Source organism: Entelurus aequoreus, linkage group LG25 (assembly GCF_033978785.1).
Source record: "Entelurus aequoreus isolate RoL-2023_Sb linkage group LG25, RoL_Eaeq_v1.1, whole genome shotgun sequence".
Lineage (NCBI taxonomy): Eukaryota > Metazoa > Chordata > Actinopteri > Syngnathiformes > Syngnathidae > Entelurus > Entelurus aequoreus.
This window is the reverse complement of record NC_084755.1, coordinates 26687479-26714978: the sequence shown is the minus strand read 5'-3', so window position 1 is coordinate 26714978 and position 27500 is coordinate 26687479. Positions and strand designations below refer to the sequence as shown.

General features: G+C 38.1%; 1 protein-coding gene across 5 annotated transcripts in view; it reads left to right on the top strand.

Annotated features, from left to right (window-relative positions):
- The window catches only part of LOC133642751 (serine/threonine-protein kinase N1-like), a 141681-nt gene that overhangs the window by 108748 nt on the left and 5433 nt on the right, over positions 1 to 27500 (top strand). For 3 of the 5 annotated variants that reach the window (XM_062037116.1, XM_062037117.1, XM_062037113.1), the window contains exons 8-20: positions 5141 to 5250; positions 5403 to 5546; positions 5703 to 5778; positions 8432 to 8573; positions 8652 to 8727; positions 14298 to 14392; positions 15186 to 15258; positions 17745 to 17836; positions 17911 to 18087; positions 22189 to 22251; positions 22313 to 22389; positions 22893 to 23035; positions 24996 to 25103. In XM_062037116.1, coding sequence (XP_061893100.1) covers positions 5141 to 5250; positions 5403 to 5546; positions 5703 to 5778; positions 8432 to 8573; positions 8652 to 8727; positions 14298 to 14392; positions 15186 to 15258; positions 17745 to 17836; positions 17911 to 18087; positions 22189 to 22251; positions 22313 to 22389; positions 22893 to 23035; positions 24996 to 25103 — 1376 coding nt within the window. The remainder of the gene's footprint in view (positions 1 to 5140; positions 5251 to 5402; positions 5547 to 5702; positions 5779 to 8431; positions 8574 to 8651; positions 8728 to 14297; positions 14393 to 15185; positions 15259 to 17744; positions 17837 to 17910; positions 18088 to 22188; positions 22252 to 22312; positions 22390 to 22892; positions 23036 to 24995; positions 25104 to 27500) is intronic. The other 2 variants (XM_062037115.1, XM_062037114.1) reach the window with 2 other exon arrangements.

Here is a 27500-nt window from a genome sequence, read left to right as displayed (position 1 = left end):
ATATATATACACACACACACACACAAAATATACACATATATGTTTATAGACATATATATATATATGTATGTATATATATATATATATATATATATATATATATATATATATATATATATATATATATATATATATATATATATATATATGTATGTACATGTTATTATATTATTGTTACATTACATGCAGTCCCCCGGCCAAGGTTTTTTAGCCTAATGCGGCCCCCCATGCAAAATGTTTGGACACCCCTGCTTTAAATGAAGCAGAAAAAATGTTGTGACAGTGCAAGAATGAACAAAATGCTCACAGTTATCTGCAGCACAAAAGCTTTAATTATGTCTACCATGGAGATGATAATAGTCTACAAGTCCCTTCAATAGACTGAGTGCATTGCTTTTCAATCAAGATTGGAAAATTCCTTATCTGCTGTTTAGCAGATAAGGAATTTTCCAATCTTGATTTGAACAAAAGAACAACATTTTACGGCGATTATTGCAACTAACAGAAGATTGGGAAAAAAATGGAACTCCTGGAGTTGGTGTCATGTTGATCTTCCTCAGACCACAAACTAGTTGGATCTCCACAAAGTTACTAATAAAAAATGAATAAATAAAAAGTAAAAAATAATAATACATTTTTTAAAAACTAGTTGGATCAACAGCACCTCTGCTGGTTGCATATAAGTAGTGCACACTGTTTTTCCTCCCTTCTTCAAGACACTCAACAATGAATCAATTCAACACAATTCTTATTTAGTCCAATATTTTGCCATCCTGACGAGGGATGTATATCGTTGAGAATTTATCAATATTCTTTATCATTACCGGTATTTATCGATATTTAGTGTCAATAAAGATTTTTAAAATGTATTTTTATGACAATTTTTATTGGCACAAGAGGTTAACATCATGTCACACCTCAAAGCAGACAAACATGGACAAAGATAAGACCTTCTGAAGGAAAGTTTTGTGTTCAGATGAAACGAAAATGTAGCTGTTTAGCCACAATACCCAGCAATATGTTTGGAGGAGAAAAGGTGAGGCCTTTAATCCCAGGAACACCATACCTACCGTCAAGCATGGTGGTGGTAGTATTATGCTCTGGGCCTGTTTTGCTGCCAATGGAACTGGTGCTTTACAGAGAGTAAATGGGACAATGAAAAAGGAGGTTTATCTCCAAATTCTTCAGGACAACCTAAAATCATCAGCCCGGAGGTTGGGTCTTGGGCGCAGTTGGGGGTTCCAACAGGACAATGACCCCAAACAAACGTCAAAAGTGGTAAAGGAATGGCTAAATCAGGCTAGAATTAAGGTTTTAGAATGGCCTTCCCAAAGTCCTGACTTAAACGTGTGGACAATGCTGAAGAAACAAGTCCATGTTAGAAAACCAACAAGTTTAGCTGAACTACACCAATTTTGTCAAGAGGAGTGGTCAAAAATTCAACCAGAAGCTTGTGGATGGCTACCAAAAAACGCCTTGCAGTGAAACTTGCCAAGGGACATGTAACCAAATATTAACATTGCTGTATGTATACTTTTGACCCAGCAGATTTGCTCACATTTTCAGTAGACCCATAACAAATTCATAAAACAATTAAACTTCATGAATGTTTTTTGTGACCAACAAGTATGTGCTCCAATCACTCTATCACAAAAAAATAACAGTTATAGAAATTATTGGAAATTCAAGACAGCCATGACATAATGTCCTTCACAAGTGTATGTAAACTTTTGATCGTGACTATATATATATATATATATATATATATATATATATATATATATATATATATATATATATATATATATATATATATATATATATATATACACACACACACTACGGTTCAAAAGTTTGGGGTCACATTGAAATGTCCTTATTTTTTAAGGAAAAGCACTGTACTTTTCAATGAAGATAACTTTAAACTAGTCTTAACTTTAAAGAAATACACTCTATACATTGCTAATGTGGTAAATGACTATTCTAGCTGCAAATGTCTGGTTTTTGGTGCAATATCTACATAGGTGTATAGAGGCCCATTTCCAGCAACTATCACTCCAGTGTTCTAATGGTACAATGTGTTTGCTCATTGGCTCAGAAGGCTAATTGATGATTAGAAAACCCTTGTGCAATCATGTTCACACATCTGAAAACAGTTTAGCTCATTACAGAAGCTACAAAACTGACCTTCCTTTGAGCAGATTGAGTTTCTGGAGCATCACATTTGTGGGGTCAATTAAACGCTCAAAATGGCCAGAAAAAGAGAACTTTCATCTGAAACTCGACAGTCTATTCTTGTTCTTAGAAATGAAGGCTATTCCACAAAATTGTTTGGGTGACCCCAAACTTTTGAACGGTAGTATATATATATATATATATATATATATATATATATATATATATATATATATATATATATATATATATATATATATATATATATATATATATATATATATATATAATTTGTGTGTACATATTATATTAAAATGATGTTTATATAATTTATATAATTGGATATGTTGTGACAACCTTCTTAAAGTTTTGTAATGAATCAGAAACAAGGCAGCTAAAATGCGCCAAACATGGATAAGTGTGGAGAGTGTTTTGCTTTTTTCCCATCATGCACTCTAATGGATTTAAATGGGTTTAATTTAGAATTTCTGTCTGGTGTTCGGACGTTTTTCATAATATCCACAAAGTACAGTGAGTAGGTTGTGTTATGTGTGACCATGTGTGTTGACCTTTATGTTAGTTGCTTTTTTTTTTTGCACCATGACTAGGGAAGGTTGTTTGGATTGTGTCATTTAAGTAAATGCTGTTCTACTAATCCAAAGTACTTTCAAGGGTCATTGATCAGATTTACTCAGATTGTCTACAAGGTGGTACCATATATGTAGCATTCAGAGGCTGTCTGGTATTTAGGTTTAATTTGAGAGCACTCCATGGTGCGATGCTTTGTTGAACTCATGATGTCTTGTGGGCAAAATTGAAAAGGCTGGCGTTCCTCACTTGGCCTGTGGGCTGGAGTTTGGGCACCCCTGCGCTGATGTCACATGTTAGAAAAGCGTTACTAATTGGTGCACATTCCAAATAGCTTGTTTGCAGGAAGTATTAAGGAAGGCCTGATTGTTTTATAAATATCCCTGCAATGCCTTCACGGTTTGAGTACAAATTTTCAGGACTTATGCAGATCCCAAATACACAAAAACAGCTACCAATAGGTAAGAATTGCATAATAGATCTCCTTTAAATATGTAATTAGGGATGTTTACCGAATTCAGTAGTTATATAGGCACTGATGTCATTGTCGGTACTACCGGGTATATATTCACGTATAATGAAAAGGAGCAATATTTTGACACCTTTGTTGCACGTGGTCATATCTGGTTGTAAACCTGGCTGGTTCAAACAAAGACAACCCCTGGGTAATGTTACAATTTTCCAAACCCAAAAAGAAAGTATGCCTGATAAAAACACTCAATCCTACAGTAAGGCTCCACTTTTCAAAATGTGCTAGCTTGATGCTAATTAACATTGGATTTGCCATAGACGTGCTACTTATTAGTACTGGCGATTTTACATGGCAATTTAAATACCAACAAATTGGGAAATTAAAACTAAGATGAATGTTACAATCAAACAGCTGGTGTGTCTTAAATACGATACTTACAGTATTAACACTTTGTAGGATTCAACAAAACAAAAGACTGGCACATTCAACTAAATGACAAAGACCACTTCCTGTCCGTGGTCTAAACACTACCGCCGTCTTGCAATTGTAACTGCATGCCAAATCTACTACAGTATATAATGTACTTGCAAATGAGTCAGGAATGTAAGAAAACAAGATATAACAACTGTTACCTGTATCAGCTCACATGTTACATGAACAACATGAACACACTCAAAAGGAATACAAATTGGTAATGTTGAGTACTGGTATCCACTCCGAGGTACTGTTTATCTATACTGTATAGTTGGTCCTTTAGATCAGTAATATACTTTTTTCACCATGTACTAAAAAAATTAAAGTTTTCGGGGTCCGTTTTGACAGTTCTTACAAAAAGGTATAACCCAGCGGTGCCTGTTACGTCGATGGCGAGCTACCGGTCGATGGCGGAGGGTGTGTTAGTCGATCGCCAGCCAGGCATTGAAAAAAATACATCTAAAAATTAGCGATCAGCAATCTTCACCAAGATGTCACTTTTGTCACTTGATTGACATTCACGGCACCCGAGGGTCTTGTGAGATGACACCGGCTGCTGCGAGCTCGTTATTAAGAAAAAATGACCGACAGGAAGGCGAAAAACACTTTTTATTTCAACTCTCGTGCCGTACCTCCCGTCAAAACTCTAAAGACAGACTGAAAATCAGAGTCTCAGAAAGCTAGCGCACACAAGCTATCAAGCTACGGAGTTGGCCGCCAATGTATTTCTTGTAAAGTGTATAAAAAGGAGTATGGAAGCTGGACAAATAAGATGGCAAAAACCAACCACTTTCATGTGGTATTGGACTGAAAGGAGGACTTTTTTTCTCCTCCATTTGAAAATGTGGACGTTATCATCACTACTGTCTGATTCCAATCAATGCAAGTCATCAGAATCAGGTAATACACCAACTTATATTCATGTCTTCATGAAAGATAGGAATCTATATGTGTTAAACATGCTTGTATTATCATTAAACACCTTTAACTTGTTAACAACAAACCTCTCTTTCATAAGTAAATAAATATAAATTATATATATGAATGAGGTAGATCCCCTCAACTTGGTCAATTGAAAAGTAGCTCGCCTGTGTGGGCACTCCTGGTCTAACCTAACCATGTAGATATGCTGATATGTTAAATAATAGGTTTATTGTTTTAGTTTTCTTGCTTTTTTTACGGAAATGAACACACAGGTCTGGCTGTAAGAATAAAATGTTTATTTCATGTTTTTTTAATAATCAATAAAAATGGAGCTACAGACCACAGATCGCTCCCAAGTCGTACTTTTGACATACACGCTTGAGAGTCTCGCCAGATTTGTTAATCACACCATTAGGTTTCCCCACCGAATCATTTTGAACACTTTTGTGAACATCTTTCCAGATAATTTAGCTTTGTGTTTCTATTGTGCTTCTGTGTAAATCACAGCGGACGTGAGCGTGGTGCTGAAGCTGGAGAACACAGTGGTGGGTCAGACCGCTTGGAGAACAGTCGGAGAGCAGGCCTGGGACCAGACCTTCAGCGTCGAGCTGGAGAGGGTGAGTGATGGATTGTGTGCTCCAAATGTGGCTTCACCTTTTTAATAATTGTGTGACATTCTTTAAAGCTGCACACGTTCACCATGAAATCAGCTTCAGTCCTGTCAAGGCGGTGACTTATGTTAACGTCCTGTTGTTTCCTTTTGGATTAGTCCCGGGAGATGGAGATTGCCGTGTACTGGAGAGATTACCGCTCCCTGTGTGCTCTGAAGTACCTGAAACTGGAGGAGTTCTTGGACAACCAAAGACACCGAGTCAAACTGGACCTGGAACCACAGGGGCTGATGCTGGCTGAGGTACCAACACACAGTCCACGGCAACACGACATACTTTTATGTGTATATGTATATAATATAATAATAATAACAAGCAATATAGTTACTGTATATGTGCAAGGGATTTTATTTGTCGACATTTACCTTACGTTGCAGTACATGTCGCTTTTATTCCAGGTCACCTTTTTTAACCCGGTAATAGAGAGAGGACGAAGACTTCAGAGACAGAAGAATGTCTTCTCTAAACAACAAGGTAGGTGGCTAGGACTGAACCTTGGTGTTATCATCAGAGGTGGGTGGAGTCACCTTTAGAGTAATATTACTTCACAGTAATATTACTCAAGTAAAAACAAAAGGTAGTCATCCAAATTCATCCATCCACCCATGCATCTTCTTCCGCTTATCCGAGGTCGGGTCGCGGGGGCAGCAGCCTAAGCAGGGAAGCCCAGAATTCCCTCTCCCCAGCCACTTCGTCCAGCTCTTGCCGGGGGATCCCGAGGCGTTCCCAGGCCAGCCGGAAGACATAGTCTTCCTAACGTGTCCTGGGTCTTCCCCTTGGCCTCCTACCGGTCGGATGTGCCCTAAATACCTCCCTAGAGAGGCGTTCGGGTGGTATTCTGACCAGATGCCCGAACCACCTCATCTTGCTCCTCTCAATATGGAGGACCAGTGGCTTTACTTTGAGCTCCCCTCTAAGGGAGAGCTTGTCACCCGGCGGAGGAAACTTATTACGGCCGCTTGTACCCGTGATCTTGTCATTTCGGTCATAACCCAAAGCTCATGACCATAGGGATGGGAACGTAGATCGACCGGTAAAAAGAGAGCTTTGCCTTACGGCTCAGCTCCTTCTTCACCACAACGGATCAATACAGCGTCTGCATTACTGAAGACTCTTACCTCACTCGTGAACAAGACTTCGAGGTACTTGAACTCCTCCACATGGGGCAAGATCTCCTCCCCAACCCGCAGGTGGCACCCTTTTCTGGGCGAGAACCATGGACTTGGACTTGGAGGAGCTGATTCTCATCCCAGTGGCTTCACACTCGGCTGCGAACCGATCCTGTGAGAGCTGAAGATCCTGGCCAGATGAAGTCATCAGGACCACATCATCTGCAAAAAGCAGAGAACTAACCCCGCAGCCACCATACCGGATCCCCTCAACGCCCTAACTGCGCCTAGAAATTCTGTCCATAAAAGTTATGAACAGAATCAGTGACAAAGGGCAGCCTTGGCGGAGTCCAACCCTCACTGGAAATGGGTCCGACTTACTGCCAGCAATGCGGACCAAGCTCTGACGCTGATCATACAGGGAGCGGACCACCTCAATCAGACAGTCCGATACCCCATACTCTCTGAGCACTCACCACGAGACTTCCCGGGGAACACGGTCAAATGCCTTCTCCAAGTCTACAAAGCACATGTAGCTGGTTGGGCAAACTCCCATGCACCCTCAAGAACCCTGCCGAGAGTATAGAGCTGGTCCACAGTTCCATTACCAGGACGTAAACCACACTGTTACTCCTGAATCCGAGGTTCGAATATCCGGCGTAGCCTCCTCCCCCGTACACCTAAATAGACCTTACCGGCTGAGGAGTGTGATCCCACGATAGTTGGAACACACCCTCCGGTTCCCCTTCTTAAAGAGAGGAACCACCACCCCGGTCTGACAATCCAGAAGTACCGCCCCTGATGTCCAAGCGATGTTGCAGTCTTGTCAACCAAAACAGCCCCACAGCTCACCCCCAGAAATAGGAGAGCCCACTACAGATTCCCCAGGCACTGCTTCCTCATAGGAAGACGTGTTGGTGGGATTGAGGAGGTCTTCGAAGTATTCCCTCCACCTATCCACAACATCCGCAGTCGAGGTCAGCTGAACACCATCCTCACCATACACGGTGTTGACAGTGCACTGCTTCCCCTTCCTAAGGCGGCGGATGGTGGTCCAGAATCGCTTCAAAACCGTCCGGAAGTCGTTTTTCATGGCTTCCCCGAGCTCCTCCAATGTCCGAGTTTTTGCCTCCACGGCCGCTGAAGCCCTACACCGCTTGGCCTGTCGGTACCTGTCCGCTGCCTCCGGAGTCCTATGAGCCAAAAGGACCCGATAGGACTCTTTCTTCAGCTTGACGACATCCCTTAATGCTGGTGTCCACCAGCGGGTTCTAGGATTACCGCCACGGCATGCACCAACCACCTTGCGGCCACAGCTCCAATCGGCCGCCTCGGTTAATAAAGGTACGGAACATGGTCCACTCGGACTCAATGTCCAGCACCTCCCTCGCAGGTGGGAATTGAAACTCTCTCTGACCGGAGATTCTGCTAGACCTTCCCAGCAGACCCTCACAGCAGACCCTCACAAAACGTTTGGGCCTGCCAGGTCTGTCCGACATCCTCCCCCACCATCGCAGCCAACTCACCATGTGATCGGTAAAATGCTCCGCCCCTCTCTTTTCAGCCGAGTGTACAAAACACAACTACAAAGTCGATCATGGAACTGCGGCCTAGGTTGTCCTGGTGCCAAGTGCACATATGGACACCCTTATGTTTGAACATGGTGTTTGTTTTAGACAATATGTGACAAGCAGAAACAAATAATAACAAACCACTCGGGTTCAGATCCAGGCGGCCATTCTTCCCAATCACGCCTCTCCAGGTTTCGCTGTCGTTGCCAACATGAGCGTTGAAGTCCTCCAGTAGAACAAGGGAATCACCCGAGGGAGCACTCTCCAGTACTCCCTCGTGTGAATCCAAAAAGGGTGGGTACTCTGAGCAGCTGTTTGGTGCATAAGCACAAACAACAGTCAGGACCCGTCCCCCCACCCGAAGGCGGAGGGAAGCTCCCCTCTCGTCCACTGGGTTGAACTTATTGTCGATAAGTTGTCGATACTTATTCACACTGTTTGTCTCAGGCAAAGCATTCCTGCGTGCCCGTCAGATGAACGTGGACATTAGCACCTGGGTCCGCCTGCTGAGGAACGCCATCCCGAGTGGAAGCAGCCCTCCTGCATACACCCCGACTTTCTCCAGCAACACGCTGGCACACAGCACAGGGTAGATGAGCGCTTAAATCGGACTTACTGTCAAACTCCAACTCAATCCAAGCCAACTTGTTTCTCCTTGCGTGTGCAGAGAAATCTCAGTCGAGAAGCTGACTCTGGACGCTGATTCTTCGCTAAAAACTGATCCTCGAGACTCTACCGCTGAGGTGAGTGGGTACTATTGGGAGAGGAAGTGACACTATTGTACTTTAGGGTTGTACCGTTATTAATGAATTCAAAAAAGCAGTATGCTGGCTTTGAGAAATCCAAGTTTTTTCATCAACACACACACAGACCATTTGCAAGCAGACACAGTGTGGAGAAGAAGCAGGAGAATGGACGGATTTTGGATTTAAAAATAACGATAAATGTGGCGCGATAAACATAGACGTGCCGTTCTGCAAGCTGTGCTTCAAAACGTAGCTAGCTACTCGCTTATGTCTTTCCTTCAGGAAAATCAAAGAAAGGAATACAATTACAAATAAAACAAAACAACATTGAGGTCAATGATGAATGAAAAGGAGCAGAAAGAAGTTAAAAACGTACAATATCTGCCGCCTATTTTCACAAATACAACAATTGACTTCCATTGTTGGCAACGACAAAGTCATATTTTCATTTTACGACAATTAAACCAGGAATGAAGAAATCATTTTAGTAGCTAGTAGTAGCTATTCGGTACTATACCGCCTCTAAAAAGTACCAGTCCAACATTGAGACCCTTAACATGCACGAAGAGTCTCCATATTTTGGCCTGATTGAAACACTTAACATGTACGAAGCATCCCCATATTTTGGCCTTATTGAGGCCCTTAACATGTACAAAGAGTCCCCATATTTTGGCCTTTTGAGACCCTTAACATGCACGAAGAGTCCCTATATTTTGGCCTTATTGAGGCCCTTAACATGTACAAAGAGTCCCCATATTTTGGCCTTTTGAGACCCTTAACATGCACGAAGAGTCCCTATATTTTGGCCTTATTGAGGCCTTTAACATGCACGAAGATTCCCCATATTTTGGCCTTTTGACACCCTTAACATGCACGAAGAGTCTCCATATTTTGGCCTTATTGAAACACTTGACATGCACAAAGAGTCCCCATATTTTGGCCTTATTGAAACTCTTAACATGTACGAAGCGTCCCCATATTTTGGCCTTATTGAGGCCCTTAACATGCACGAAGAGTCTCCATATTTTGGCCTTATTGAAACACTTGACATGCACAAAGAGTCCCCATATTTTGGCCTTATTGAGGCCCTTAACATGCATGAAGAGTTCTCATATTTTGGCCTTATTGAGACTCTTAACATGTACAAAGAGTCCCCATATTTTGGCCTTATTGAGACCCTTAACATGCACAAAAAGTTCTCATAATTTTGCCTTATTGAGACCCTTAACATGCACGAACAGTTCTCATATTTTGGCCTTATTGAGACCCTTAACATGCACAAAGATTCCCCATATTTTGGCCTTTTGAGACCCTTAACATGCACGAAGAGTCTCCATATTTTGGCCTTATTGAAACACTTGACATGCACAAAGAGTCCCCATATTTTGGCCTTATTGAAACTCTTAACATGTACGAAGCGTCCCCATATTTTGGCCTTATTGAGGCCCTTAACATGCACATAGAGTCTCCATATTTTGGCCTTATTGAAACACTTGACATGCACAAAGAGTCCCCATATTTTGGCCATGTACAAAGAGTCCCCATATTTTGGCCTTATTGAGACCCTTAACATGCACGAAGAGTTCTCATATTTTGGCCTTATTGAGACTCTTAACATGTACAAAGAGTCCCCATATTTTGGCCTTATTGAGACCCTTAACATGCACGAAGAGTTCTCATAATTTGGCCTTATTGAGACCCTTAACATGCACAAACAGTTCTCATATTTTGGCCTTATTGAGACCCTTAACATGTAGAAGAATCCCCATATTTTTCCTTATTGAGACTCTTAACATGCATGAAGAGTTTCCATATTTTGGCCTTATTGAGACCCTTAACATGCACGAAGAGTCTCCATATTTTGGCCTTATTGAGACCCTTAACATGCACAAAGATTCCCCATATTTTGGCCTTTTGAGACCCTTAACATGCACGAAGAGTCTCCATATTTTGGCCTTATTGAAACACTTGACATGCACAAAGAGTCCCCATATTTTGGCCTTATTGAAACTCTTAACATGTACGAAGCGTCCCCATATTTTGGCCTTATTGAAGCCCTTAACATGCACATAGAGTCTCCATATTTTGGCCTTATTGAAACACTTGACATGCACAAAGAGTCTCCATATTTTGGCCATGTACGAAGCGTCCCCATATTTTGGCCTTATTGAGGCCCTTAACATGCACGAAGAGTTCTCATATTTTGGCATTATTGAGACTCTTAACATGTACAAAGAGTCCCCATATTTTGGCCTTATTGAGACCCTTAACATGCACGAAGAGTTCTCATATTTTGGCCTTATTGAGACTCTTAACATGTACAAAGAGTCCCCATATTTTGGCCTTATTGAGACCCTTAACATGCACGAAGAGTTCTCATAATTTGGCCTTATTGAGACCCTTAACATGCACAAACAGTTCTCATATTTTGGCCTTATTGAGACCCTTAACATGTAGAAGAATCCCCATATTTTTCCTTATTAAAACTCTTAACATGCATGAAGAGTTTCCATATTTTGGCCTTATTGAGACCCTTAACATGCACGAAGAGTCTCCATATTTTGGCCTTATTGAGACCCTTAACATGCACAAAGATTCCCCATATTTTGGCCTTTTGAGACCCTTAACATGCACGAAGAGTCTCCATATTTTGGCCTTATTGAAACACTTGACATGCACAAAGAGTCCCTATATTTTGGCCTTATTGAAACTCTTAACATGTACGAAGCGTCCCCATATTTTGGCCTTATTGAGGCCCTTAACATGCACATAGAGTCTCCATATTTTGGCCTTATTGAAACACTTGACATGCACAAGGAGTCCCTATATTTTGGCCTTATTGAAACTCTTAACATGTACGAAGCGTCCCCATATTTTGGCCTTATTGAGGCCCTTAACATCCACATAGAGTCTCCATATTTTGGCCTTATTGAAACACTTGACATGCACAAAGAGTCTCCATATTTTGGCCATGTACGAAGCGTCCCCATATTTTGGCCTTATTGAGGCCCTTAACATGCAAGAAGAGTTCTCATATTTTGGCCTTATTGAGACTCTTAACATGTACAAAGAGTCCCCATATTTTGGCCTTATTGAGACCCTTAACATGCACGAAGAGTTGTCATATTTTGGCCTTATTGAGACTCTTAACATGTACAAAGAGTCCCCATATTTTGGCCTTATTGAGACCCTTAACATGCACGAAGAGTTCTCATAATTTGGCCTTATTGAGACCCTTAACATGCACAAACAGTTCTCATATTTTGGCCTTATTGAGACCCTTAACATGTAGAAGAATCCCCATATTTTGGCCTTATTGAGACTCTTAACATGTACAAAGAGTCCCCATATTTTGGCCTTATTGAGACCCTTAACATGCACGAAGAGTTCTCATAATTTGGCCTTATTGAGACCCTTAACATGCACAAACAGTTCTCATATTTTGGCCTTATTGAGACCCTTAACATGTAGAAGAATCCCCATATTTTGCCTTATTGAGACCCTTAACATGTAGAAGAATCCCCATATTTTGCCTTATTGAGACTCTTAACATGCATGAAGCGTTTCCATATTTTGGCCTTATTGAGACCCTTAACATGCACGAAGAGTCTCCATATTTTGGCCTTATTGAGACCCTTTTAACATGCATGAAGAGTCTCCATATTTTGGCCTTATGGAGGCTGTTAACATGCATGAAGAGTCCCCATATTTTGACCTTATTGAGACCATTAACATGCACGAAGAGTCTCATAGTTTGGCCTAATTGAGACCCTTAACATGCACGAAGAGTTCTCATATTTTGGCCTTATTGAGACTCTTAACATGCACAAAGAATCCCCATATTTTGGCCTTTTGAGACCCTTAACATGAACAAAAAGTCCCTATATTTTGGCCCTATTGAGGCCTTTAACATGCACGTAGAGTCCCCAAATCAAATTTTGGCCTTATTGAGACCCTTAACATGCACGTAGAGTCCCCATATTTTGGCCTTATTGAGGCCCTTAACATGCAAACTTTGCAACAATGGTTCTTAGCCATTTTTCAGCTAAAAAAAAAAAGGGGGTCCTAAGGACTTTGGCCTAATGAGTCGCGGTTAAAATGACAGATATCACACATATAGGCGATGATAAATTGTGAACACATTTTTCCTACGCCATAAGATGTGGGCGTGGCATTGCGCCAAACTTTGCCGCAATGTTTTTAAGCCATTTTTTCAGCTAAAAAAAGGGTCGTACTTAAGGAACTTCTCCTAGGGACTTTGGCTAAATGAGTCGCGGTTAAAATGACAGATACTGCACATTGAATTGATGTTAAATTGCGAATTAATTTTGCTTACGCCATAAGATGTGGGCGTGTGATGGGGACCAAACTTTGCTCCGATGGTTTTCAGCCATTTTTTCAGTGAAAAAAAAGGATCATACTTTTACGAACTTCTCCTAAGGATTTTGGACAAATGAATCTCGGTTAAAATGACAGATGCTACACCTTGAGTTGATGATCAATTGCGAACACATTTGACCTACGCCATAAGATGTGGGCGTGGTATGGTGCCAAACATTGCAACAACGTTTTTAGCCATTTTTCAGCTACAAAACAGGGGTTGTACTTTTAGGAACTCCTCCTAGGGACTTTGGCATAATGAGTCGTGGTTAAAATGAGAGATACCACACATTGAGTTGATGTTAAATTGCGAATTAATTTTGCCCACGCCATAAGATGTGGCCGTGGCATGGCGCCAAATATTGCTCTGATGATTCGCCACAAAACATGAAACGTTGATAACTCCACTACACAAAATCAGATCTTGATCTTATTTGGTAGAAATTACGCTGATGACACCCTGAAGTGTCCGATTGGTCTGTACCTGTTCTTACCTACTTGTAGTGGGTGGAGCCTAGTGGCGAAAACTGTCATTTCTGCACTTTAGGTGATCAGAGACAAATACTAAACTGATGGCTGATGACAAATTGTAAAAAATGTTTTGCAAATGACAGGATGAGGGCGTGGCATGGCACCAAACTTTGATCTGATGGTCGCCGCAAAACACGAAATGTTAATAACTCGATTCCACAAGTTCAGATGTTCATCTTAATTGCTACAAATGATGTCAGAAGTGACTTTAATTCAAATGTATTTTATTGTATTTCATCTTATCATGGCCCGCCTTTTTGCGGCCCCTAACGTGCATGAAAAGTCCCCATATTTTGTAGGCGCGTTTGGTGACAAATGTTATATTTTGGGGGGTTCTCGAATTTTTTGGTGGTGGGGGGTCAGGGCATGGGGAAGGATGTGACCGCAGGTGTCATGCGTGCCCGTTGAGTTTGGCGTGGTACTAACCCTGGCCGGCGCCCTCTCTACAAAAGGCAGTAGTGTGCAGCAGATTTGGTAGGGAGAGTTGGCATGGAAACGTGTGTGGCAGATGGCATGTTCAACAGGGGTCGCAGTATTAGGAGATTTTTTTCGAGAGCTAATTAAGGATGAAAAGTATCTAGCACTGACATGCTGATGTTCAACATCTCCCTCATTGTTGGTTTTATCGTCTCTTACCCCTCTGCGGCGTTCCAAAGCAGCAGACGCCGGCCATTGAGCCCGGTGCATCCACGCCGGATGGTCCTGTTCCCGACCGGCCAACCCCATCACAGTCCCAGAACTCTTTGTGCAGGTGCCAAAACACACGCACACACACTTCCTGGGGGCATCTTTTGCAAAATAGCCAACAGTGCGACATCAGAAGTACATATACATACATAAAAACATACATATACACATACATGCACATATACATTCACTGTACAAACATACATATACACATACTGTACATATACACTTACAGTAAAAACATACATATACACATACTGCACATATACATTCACTTTACAAACATACATATACACATACTGTACATATACATTCACTGTACAAACATACATGTACATATACACTCACAGTACAAACATACATACACACATACTGTACATATACACTCACAGTACAAACATATATACACACATACTGTACATATACATTCACTGTACAAACATACATATACACATACATGTACATATACATTCACTGTACAAACATACATATACACATACATGTACATATACATTCACTGTACAAACACATATACACATACTGTACATTCACTGTACAAACATACATATACACATACTGTACATATACATACATACATTCATGCATATAATTACGTTTCATCAAACGTATATTAACATTGTTGCCCTCGGGGAAACTGGGTAACACACTGACAAAGTTTAACCTATTGTTACTATAACAATCTACAAGGTTAATACAGTCCGCTTGTCTATTATTTCCCTCCATTTGTCTGCTTTCTGGCAGATTAGTCATCTTCAAAATGTGACTTTTGCAAAGTGGAATTGCCGAGATGAATCAAAGTCTGCTGGTTGTAGTCATCTGTGTGTAATCTCTCCCAGACCGAGGGCAGGTCCTGTTGGCCTGCAGGACTTCAAGCTGATGGCGGTGCTCGGCAGGGGGCACTTTGGCAAGGTAAGTAAGCTCGTTGGATGATCCACATGCTTTTTTTATGTACGGTCTTCTTCCAGAACGACACCCATGTTACTGAGCATGTTTGAGTAGTTCTCATAGTTAGTAGCCCGATATTCCTCTTTGTCAGTTCAAAAAAGAAATGACATTTGACCTTGATATAAATGACCTTGGTTTTATTTCAATTGCATGATTAATCATGACTGATGCGATCATTTTTGTGACATGCGTTAACACAGGGGTGTCCAAACTGCGGCCCCGTGGCCTTTTGTGGCCCTTAGCTAATTTTTGAACGGCCCAAGGCACAATTGTTATCAAGCTAATATTAGCTTGATAGCTTTTTTTTAATCAAATTTTTCAGTTATACACCTCAGCATGAAATATGTTGTTACTTTATGAATGCTACCTGTTAGCATGCTAATGTGAGTAGGTTAGCTTTTTTCTCTAATTTTATAGGAAGTGTCATGTTTCCGTACTTGACGTATGCTAACGTTACCATGCTAGCATTTTTAACACATTTTTCTGTTACACATTGTAGAGTAATATTTTTCGTGCTTGACGCATTCCAGCAGGTATACACCTCAAAATCATTTATTGTGGCATTTCACTAATGCAAACCATAAGCATGCTATTGTTAGCATAATAGCATAGTATTGTTAACATGCTAGCTTCTTTTTAGCTCATATTTTTTATTATTTGACGCTATGTATAAATGACCTTGGTTTTATTTCAATAGCATGATTAATCTGCGTGATTAATCATGACTGATGCGATCATTTTTGTGACATGCGTTAACACAGAGGTGTCAAAAGTGTGGCCCCGGGGGCCGTTTGCGGCCCGTAGCTAAATCCTTAATAGTACGCGGCACAATTGTTAGCATGATAGCTATTTTTTGCAAATTTTGCAGGTATACACCTTAGCATGAAATATTTTGTTACTTTACGAATGCTACCCGTTTGCATGCTGACGTTAGTAGGTTAGCTTTTTTAGCTAAATTTCATAGGTACAGTCATGTTTCGGTACTACGACGTGGCGAAGTTGGTAGAGTGGCCGTGCCAGCAATCGGAAGGTTGCTGGTTACTGGGGTTCAATCCCCACCTTCTACCATCCTAGTCACGTCCGTTGTGTCCTTGGGCAAGACACTTCACCCTTGCTCCTGATGGCTGCTGGTTAGCGCCATCAGTGTGTGAATGTGTGTGTGAATGGGTGAATGTGGAAATACTGTCAAAGCGCTTTGAGTACCTTGAAGGTAGAAAAGCGCTATACAAGTATAGCCCATTTATAATTTATTTACTTGACGTATGCTAACATTACCATGATTAATCATGACTGATGCGATCATTTTTGTGACATGCGTTAACGCAGGTGTGTCCAAAGTGAGGCCCCGGGGTCGTTTGCGGCCCGTAGCTTAACAGTCCACGGCACAATTGTTAGCATGCTAATATTAGCATGGTACCTTTTTTTGCCGATTTTGCAGGTATACACCTTAGCATCAAATATTTTGATTGTTTACTAATGCTACCTGTTAGCATGCTAATGTTAATTGGTTAGCTTTTTTTTAGCTATATTTCCATGCTTGACGCATGATAACATTAGCATTCTAGCTTTTTTAAAGCTAATTTAGCAGTTACGCACCTCAATGTCTTATATTCTGGTATTTCACTAATGCAAACTGTAAGCATAGTATTGTTAGCATGCTAGCTTCTTTTTTTTTAGCTCATTTTTTATTACATGATGCTATATATAAATGACCTTGGTTTTATTTCAATTACATGATTAATCTGCGTTTATACATGACTGATGACATCATTTTTGTGACATGCGTTAACGCAGGGGTGCCTAAAGTGTGGCATTTGCGGCCCGTAGCTAATTTCCTAACGGTCCGTGGCATAATTGTTAGCATGCTTATATTAGCATGATTGCTTTTTTTTTGCACATTTTGCAGGTATACACTTTAGCATCAAATATTTTGTTTTTTTTACGAATGCTACCTCTTAGCATGCTAATGTTGATAAGTTAGCTTCTTTAGCTATATTTCCATGCTTGACGCATGCTAACATTAGCATTCTAGCTTTTTTTTTTAAAGCTAATTCAATGTCTTATATGCAAACATATAATATATACATATAATGCAAACAGAAAGCATGTTATTGTTAGCATATTAGCATAGTATTGTTAGCATGCTAGCTTTTTTAGCTCATATTTTTTGTTACTTGCTTTAATCTGGCCTGTCTGCTAACTGTTAGCATTTCAGGTTAGCTTTAACTCTTGAGCATTCACACGAAATGTCCACCTTATTTTCTAGTTGTGTGAAAACAATCGATATATTGTAGTGGTTTTGAAGGTGAAACTAGCAAAATGGCCCCCGCATCTGTTGATTTGTCAGTTTGTGGCCCTCAGTGGAAAAAGTTTGGGCGCTCCCTGCATGAACGTGTTGAAAAACAGACAAATAATTGTTTTATTATTGTGTACTTTGGTGTGTCATCCAGGTGCTGCTGTCGGAGCACACGCGTACGGGCAGCCTGTACGCCATCAAGGCCCTGAAGAAAGGAGACATTGTCACGCGCGACGAAGTGGAAAGGTAATGACGCCATAGCCGACACTTCATTTATGTAATGGCACGCGGCGTTCACCCTTATCGTGGTCCCTCGCCAGTCTGATGTGCGAGAAGCGGATCTTCGAGACGGTCACCAGCGCCCATCACCCCTTCCTGGTCAACCTGCTGGCGTGTTTCCAAACGCCGCAGCATGTGTGTTTTGTCATGGAGTACACGGCAGGGGGCGACCTGATGATGCACATCCATGCTGACGTCTTCTCGGAGCCGCGTGCTGTGTGAGTAGCCTTTCAAAATAAAATGACCGAACGACAAACTGTTTTGTTTTGAAATAACCAATCAGTCCCTTCAGGAATTTGCAAGTTTTCTTTGTAACTGCCAAAACCTAAAATGGTGGAATTCGCGTGTTTCTTGTACCGTAAATACCGAACTATAAGCTGCTCCTTTTTTTCCTAGGCTTTGAACCCTGCGCCTTATAAAACGGTGCGGCTAATTTATGGATTTTTCTTGGCTGACGGCCAGCTGTAAAGTAAAACAAGCAAACACATTGAAAAGGTGTGTTATTGTTTGGGCTGTGGCGCCATCTTGTGGACGAGTTTGCTCACTGCGGGTGCTGCGTTGGCCTTTTGTTTAGACTTTTCTTTAAACCTACCAGAAATACAGTTGTCGTTTGGCCTTTTACCCGTCTATAGCGTGTCTACTCGTATGGATTCTTCATTCATCACTCCAAGCAACGTTTGTAAGTTTTACAATATAACTAAAACAATTCTTACTTACTAGGGGTGTAATGGTACACACAAATTTTGTTTCGGTACGTACCTCGGTTTAGATGTCAGGGTTCGGTTCATTTTCGGTACAGTAAGAAAACAACAAAATTTAAATTTTTGGGTTATTTATTTACCAAATTTGCTAAATTTTCCACCAAAAATATTTTTTTTAGTAGAATATTTGATGTGAAGTAATCAGAACCTTGGGTAGGTCAATAATTCATAATAACATTGATTTTGATTCAATATTATGTTTTGAGCAATGACAGTTTGAAAGAAAAAAACAGATTTGTTTTATTACTCAACATTGCAACTTTTTCTAAATTACATGTAATCTTTAATTTCACTTTTGTTATGTTTATGTTTATTTTAATAGTATTTTTAGAATGTGCCGTGGGCCTTTAAAACATTAGCTGTGGGCTGCAAATGACCTCCGGGGCACACTTTTGACACCCCTGCTATAGATAACAACAAAATTAAATCTGATACATTTATGGATAAAAAGCAGAGCCTGGCGACGCATGCCCGTTTATCATAACTCTCTCACTCTCTCTGTCTCTGCCCCTCCCTCACGAATGCTGCTGCGTGCACAATTTGTTTTGTTTTTAACCCCTTCTCAACCCTGAACGTACATTGAAAATACACGCAACCCTAACTCAAAATGCCGGACATTTGAGGCATTTAAGAAACTCCGCCCTGACAGCTCCGCAAAAGAGGACATGTCCGGTGAAAAGAGGACGTATGGTCAGTCTATCCTAGCCCAGTCGCTGCTAGCATGCCGTGTGTTGTGCCTGTTTTTTACACAACGTGCGTTACGCTAATTAATATGTCCGTGTGGAAAATGGTTCGAACCGGAACCCCCGTACCGAAACGGTTCAATACAAATACACGTACCGTTACACCCCTATTACTTACTATAGCATCCCATGTGTGATGTCTGTAGGAGTGTTTTCATGCATATTTGTACGTGATATTGTTATGTAATTTTCTACTATGTTAACACCTTTACGAGTGTCTGTGTTAGTATTATTAACTTACAATGACATTCGTTTTGTATTCTTTCAGTCCCACAAATTCCTCAGTAAAGTCACCAAAACGTCACAGTGGAGTTATTGAGTCTGTTTAGCTGATTGGAGAGCTAGCTTGCGCAGCTACTGGGTCCATTTTTTTTTGGATTGATTGAGAAGTTTATTGACATCTTAAAGAATTGAATCCATGTAATGCTTTAAAAAGGCAAATGGATGTCACAAAAAGCCAAAAGGCTTGTTTCCATTGTGGTCCATTACATATTCATGATGATGACTTCTGTTTTGTTTGATCAGCCGTTTTACTGCCGTGTTGCAGACACTGTTTGGAAACAATTAAGGTATGTAAATAAATATTTACAGAATATTTCTGTGTAAATAACTCATTTCACAAGATATATATGTGCGACTTATAGTCCGGTGCTGCTAATATATGGAAAACTATTTTTTTTTCTTTTAAAATGTAGTGAGTGCTCTCTATAGTCCGGAAAATAGGGTAATTTTAACCTTAAAAAACCCAGGATTTCAACAAACTTAGCACATTTTAAAGTACAGAGCACACCGGTATATAAGCCGCACCCACCAAATTTTGGAAGAAATAAATATTTTTACATACATACGTTGATATAAAGGTTGTGAAATTAGTTATTAACACAGAAATATTGTGTAAATGTATATTTACATACCTTAATTGTTTCCAAATAGTGTCTGTAACACGGCAGTAAAACGGCTGATCAAACAAAACAGAAGTCATTGTCATAGACCCACCAGTTGCGCAAGCTAGCTCTCCAATCAGCTAAACAGACTCAATAACTCCACAGTGACGTTTTGGTGAAGTTACTGAGAGATTTGTGAAACCCAAACAATACAAAAAGTTAATAATACTAACCCAGACACTCGTAAACATTTTAGCATATTAGCTAATGCTAACGACGCTAACTTGATGACATTACCATAGCATGAAAACACTCTTACAGACATCACACATGGGACGGTTTAGTAAGTATTAATAGTTTTAGTTATATTGTAGAACTGACAAAAGCTGCTTGGAGTGATGGATGAAGAATACATTTGAGCAGAAACCCTATGGACTGTTATATTTTCGGCTCAAGAGACCCATCCATCCATCCATTTTCCACCGCTTATTCTCTTCGGGGTCGCGGGGGGCGCTGGAGCCTATCTCAGCTGCAATCGGGCGGAAGGCGGTGTACACCCTGGACAACAAAACATGAAATACCTGCAGTGAGCAAACTCGTCCAAAAGATGGCGCCACAGCACAAGTCTTCAATATCTCTGTCGGCTTTGAAAACTCTTTGTTGGATACAAAACATTACGGCCATTAGCAAAAAAAAAAATTCTAATAATTAGTCGCACCATTTTAGAGTCCAAAGTATAGGAAAAACGTGGCGGACTATAATCTGAAATATGATACTGTTCCGATGTTTTACTCCTTTTAGACCACGGGCTAAAAGTGGGCACGAGATGGCAGAGAGAGTGTGGCCAACTCGGCTTCAAAGTTGGTAGCAAACATTGCGCCCTGTAGTCACGTGAGGGGCTCTAGACCAATCATGTAGGAGATCCTCTGACCATACTCTCTCTGATCACGTAACTACAGGGCGCCATTTTGCTGGCAACTTTGAAACCGAGTTGGCCACAGGATACTCAAACTCCTGTTTTAATTGATCATAAAGACTAATAGTGATCATTACAATTACCACCAATTACCACCATTCTCCGTGTATGTTTTACACTTTTGTGGTAAATGAGAGATTATCATCGCACTTCAACAACTCTGAACATGTGAATGCTGTTCTAAGTGTCTTACCTAGAGGAAAAAAAGTAAAAAATGTACAGTGCGCTTCACTTTTTCCACATTTTATGTTACAGCCTTATTCCAAAATGGAATAAATCAGTTTTATGTCCTCAAAATTCTACACATAATGACAATGTGCACTGGGAGGCTGGTCAGGACAGAGGTAAAGATGAATGCAGCATTGTACAGAGACATCCTGGATGAAAAACTTAACGCTTCCCATCCAACCTGATGGAGCTTGAGAGGTGCTGCAAAGAGGAATGGGCCAAACTGCCCAAAGATAGGTGTGCCAAGCTGGTGGCATCGTAGGGCTTGATTGCAGCCAAAGGTGCATCAACAAAGTATTGACCAAATGCGGTGAATGTTTTTTTTTTTTTTTTTTAATGTATTTGCCAATTTTTAAAAAAAAGTCTAGTGTTACTATGGGGTATTGTGTGTAGAATTTTGAGAACAAAAATTAATGTGTTCCATTTTGGAATAAGGCTGTAACAACAAAATGTGGAAAAAGTGAAGACCCGTACAATAGGAAGTCAATGTTTATATACAGTACTATATTACCAAGAAGGTTTAGCGCTATATATAAGAAATAAGATATTGTGGCTTCCCATCATGCCTTGTGCTTGTCCTGATTGCTCTTCATTTGTGCTGTGTGAATGCCATCATGTAGTTATTGAAATAACTACATTGGGAGGTTGCCTACAGCCACAGGTGTTTATGACCCAGTCCTATTTTTATAATCCTGCTAATAATCCTTTTATCCACCATTTCTGGCAGCTTCTACTCCGCCTGCGTGGTCTTAGGCCTTCAGTTCCTTCACGACCATAAGATTGTGTATCGGTGAGTCCTCCTTATCCACACGGACTTCTTGATTACCCGTAAGTCATCTTTTCCCTCCTAGAGACCTGAAGTTGGACAATTTGCTGCTTGATACGGACGGTTTTGTAAAGATTGCAGACTTTGGGCTCTGTAAAGAAGGTGAATAATGACGCTATAATATACGGTATAATATATATAATAGAGTATAATATATACCTGTATATAATATGCAGTATAATATATATATAATATACAGGAAAGTATTCACACCCCTTTAAATGTTTCACTCTGTCTCTTTGCAGCCATTTGCTAAAATCAAAAAAGTTCATTTTATTTCCCATTAATGCACACTCAGCACCCCACCTTGACAGAACAGAATAGAAATATAGACATATTAGCATTTTTTTTTTAAATAAAAAACTCAAAAATCACTAAGTATTGAGCAAAGGGTCTGAATAGTACGTGAACATGTGATTTTGGAGTTTATTATTTTCAATAAATTTGCTAAAATTTCTACATTTCTGTTTTTTTCTGTCAAGATGAGGTGCTGAATGTGCATGAAGGAGAAATAAAAGGAACTTTTTTGATTTTAGCTAATGGCTGCAATGAAAGTAAAAGTGAATATATATTGTAAATGTATTTGTCTTCTCCTGCCACACAAGGGATGGGCTATGGGGACAGAACCAGCACTTTTTGTGGAACCCCCGAGTTTTTGGCCCCAGAGGTACTAACAGACACTTCATACACTCGAGCAGTGGACTGGTGGGGCCTCGGGGTGCTGGTCTACGAGATGCTGGTCGGGGAGGTAAGACGACCTCTCATCATCACTTTTTTACTTCCTAATCAACATTTGTGCCTCAACAACATGAATTCATATTTGCATCCCAAAATGATTAATTTTGCATTCCGTATCTGAAAAGTATTTACATACCCACATTTGATGCCACAGCCTTATTCAATATGTTTTTGCTCTTAAACAACATGACAAAATCATTTGACATGTTTGCAAAAAAGAGATATAGACAGCTTTGCTCAGTTCTCTAATGATGCATCTTTGCAGCCTCAATGTCAGCTTATTGCAAAAGAAGCTTGTATCTTTACACAAAAACATGAGCTACATGAAAACATTATTTTTTTACTTGAAAACATTATTTTTCACATGAAAATATTGTTTTTTTACATGAAAACATTATTTTTAAATAAAAAACTATTTTTACACAAAACATCTACATGAAAATATTTTAACATGAAAACATTATTTTTCACAAAACATTATTTTTTTACCTGGAAACATTTTACATTAAAATTTTTTTTTTTTTTACCTAATGAAAACATTTTTTATATGAAAACATTATTTTACATTAAAATATTTATTTTTACATTAAAACATTTTTTACATAAAAACATTATTTTTCACATGAAAATATTTTTTTTTACACAAAAACATTTTTGGCTACATGAAAACATTTTTTCTATGAAAAACATTTTTTACATAAAATTTTTTTTTACATGAGAACATTATTTTCTTACATGAAAACATAATTTTTAAATGAAAACATTTTTTTACACAAACATTTTCATCTACATGAAAATATTTAACATGAAATCATTGTTTCACATAACATTTTTTTACATTTAAACATTTTACATTAAAATATATATTTTTTTACATTTAATACAGGAAAATATTTTAAAATGAAAACATTTTTCACATATTTTTTTACACGAAAACATTTTTTACATGAAAACATGATTTTACATTAAAATATATTTTTTACATTAGAACATTTTTTCAATAAAAACATTATTTTACATGAAAAGATTTTTTTTACATTAAAATATTTTTTTATTACATTACAAAAATGTTTACATGAAAAAAAATGTAAAAAAAATTTAAAAACGTTTTTTTACACAAAAACATTTTTATCTACATGAAAATATTTTAACATGAAATTGTTATTTTACATTAATATATGTTTTTACATGAAACATTTTTTTACATGAAAGCATTATTTTACATTAAAACATTTTTTTACATGAAAACATTATTTTACATTTAAACATTTTTATTTTTTTACATGAAAAAATTATTTTTCACATGAAAATACTTTTTTTTTTTTAACACAAAAACATTTTTACCTACATGAAAACATTTTTTTTTTTCTAGGAAAACATGTTTTTTTCTATGAAAACCTGTTTTTTTTTTTATATTAAAATATTAATTTTTATTTTTTTAATACATTTTTTTTAAACATGGAAATATTTTAAAATGAAAAAACATTTTTAAAGCAAAAAATTTTTTGTCAATTTGAAAACATTTTTTTTACATGAAAACATTATTTTTTTCTATGAAAACAATTTTTTTACATAAAAATATATTTTTTATTTTTACATGAACATTTTTTTTTTTAACATGGAAACATTACTTTTTTTTTACATGAGAACATCATTTTTGACATGAAACAAATTTCAGCAATATATGTTATGAACGGGTATACTGTCTATCATTTACGTACTAGAGGCCATAAAAAGGTTGAAAAACATCTCAAATATCCTAAAAATGTTGCTCAATGCTTTATTTTGAAATACCAAAGGTGCATCCGAATCGCCTGTCAGCAGCACCTGACTGGAGTTGACAGTAAGGAAAGAAAGTAGAAGAACATTTTATCTTAATGTGCATCTTTTGGTCAAAGATTGATGTTTGAAGTCATCCATATTTGATGATGAAATCCAAGTGGAAATAATCTGCATGTGTTCTTTTGCAGTCACCTTTCCCAGGTGATGATGAGGAGGAGGTTTTTGACAGCATTGTGAATGATGAAGTACGCTACCCGCGCTTCCTCTCCACTGAATCCATCGGCATCATGAGACGGGTGAGGTCACTTTGATTGATCTTGCAAGTATTTGGATGACTTAGGAAAAAACTGCAATCAAACATATATTTTCTGCCTTTTAATGAATAATACATCATTATTTGAACTGTAGAAATGCCAGTTGAAATTGTCATTATTACAAAAAAACATTTTCATTTAATCCCGAGAGGGACAAGTGCTAGAAAATGGACAGATGGATAAATATTTTTAGTAGCATCAATTAGCACTAAGCCAGCTTTAAACACCACCAGAAAGTAAGTGCTTGGTACAGTTTAAGAAGGGGAGATGGAACTGCAGGTATTCTCAGGAAATTATCAAAATAAGAGTGTAGAGAGAGGATGATATAACATCTGTTGGTGTGTCACTGTCAGAACACAACACACAACATAAGGGTCAATTAGGTGGTATGCATACTAATGCCTGGTTCACACCAACGGCGCTTGCCGCGCTTTAAAGCGGCGAGCAAAGCGCCGTCATTTTTGTCAATTTTTCCACGAATATCCCGATCTCCGAAGTAATGTTATGCTTTGATACGCTCTGATACAAATTAGTTGCCGCTTTGGGGGGACGAATTACCGTTCCTCACGATTTGATCCCGCTTTGATATGCTTTAAATCACGCTTTGATACGTTTTATTACGCTTTATTGAACTTTATTATGCTTTGATGCGATCCTGACGCTTTAAATCAGGCTCTGACACGATTATCAAGCTCTGTTGTGCATTGGAATTAATGTGTCATGAACATTAATTTGTAATAATGACTTTGAAATGTGATATTGTTATGTAATTATGTGCAATTTGGAAGATGCTGTGATTATTATTTTGTGAATTTGATGAATAAATTGCGTGTGCACACAATATAATAAAGAAGAGAAATATGATAAACAAATAAGTAAAAAAAATTTAGAAAAACTCAGTATACTAAGTTTTCCCCACATTTTTTTAGATTTATCTATTTATTTGATTTCTCTTTTTGTTTTATTATATACAGGATAAAACACATAATGTAATAAAAAGAGAAATATGATAAACAAATAAGTAAAAACAAATGGGAAAAACTCAGTATACTGTTTTCCACACATTTTTTATATTCATTTATTTTTTCAATTTCTCTTTTTTTCCCGTTATATTATGTTTATTATTTATTATGTTTTATATTCATTTATTTTTTCAATTTCTCTTCTTTTTTCGTTATATTATGTTTATTATTTATTATGTTTTATATTCATTTGTTTTTTCAATTACTCTTTTTTTCATTATATTATGTTTATTTATTATGTTATATATTCATTTATTTTTTCAATTTCTCTTCTTTTTTCGTTACATTATGTTTATTATTTATTATGTTTTATATTCATTTGTTTTTTCAATTTCTCTTTTTTTTTCTCGTTATATTATGTTTATTATTTATTATTAATTATGTTTTATATTCATTTGTTTTTTCAATTTCTTTTTTTTCGTTATATTATGTTTATTATTTATTATGTTTTATATTCATTTATTTTTTCAATTCCTCTTCTTTTTTCGTTATATTATGTTTATTATTTATTATGTTTTATATTCATTTATTTTTTCAATTTCTCTTCTTTTTTCGTTATATTATGTTTATTATTTATTATTTATTATGTTTTATATTCATTTATTTTTCAATTCCTCTTTTTTTTCCGTTATTATGTTTATTATTTATTATGTTTTATATTCATTTATTTTTTCAATTTCTCTTTTTTTTCGTTATGTTTATTATTTATTATGTTTTATATCTTCATTTCTTTTATTTCTTTGTCATCTTAATAAATATCTATCTTTCATTTCTTATGCTAGTTTACAATAAAAGGCATTTCTTTTATTTTTTAGATTCAATGTCACTAGTCAATATCACAGTCACTTCCTATTTGTAGTTGTAGACTTGGGTCCGCGCTTTGAACCAAGATCTGTTAAGCTTTCCTACGCTTTGAGTCAAGCTTTGCTGAGCTTTGTCACGCTTTGTCAGGCTTTGATACTCTCTCTGCGCTTTATTCCATTCTTGACAGAGCGCCGAATTCTTTTAAACCGTTTAAAAATTTTTGGCGAACTTGCCGCATGTCCCGCTTCACTACAAGCTTTCCCACGATCCATTACGACCCTCACGCTTTAATCAGGCTTTGTTACGCTTTAACGCCGCTTTGCATGCCGCTTTGAAGCGCCGTTGGTGTGAACCTAGCATAATGGTCGTATCAGTATACTACAGTGATTTGGTTGATATTTTTATTTGATCATATCTTTTTTTATTTTGCTAATGTTTACAAACTCTGAAAAAACAGTTCCATATACACAGGAGGACTTTGAGAACAAAAGTATTTAAATTACTTGTGTTTAGTTATTGTGTTCTATTGACTTTTTGAACAAACAATTGTATG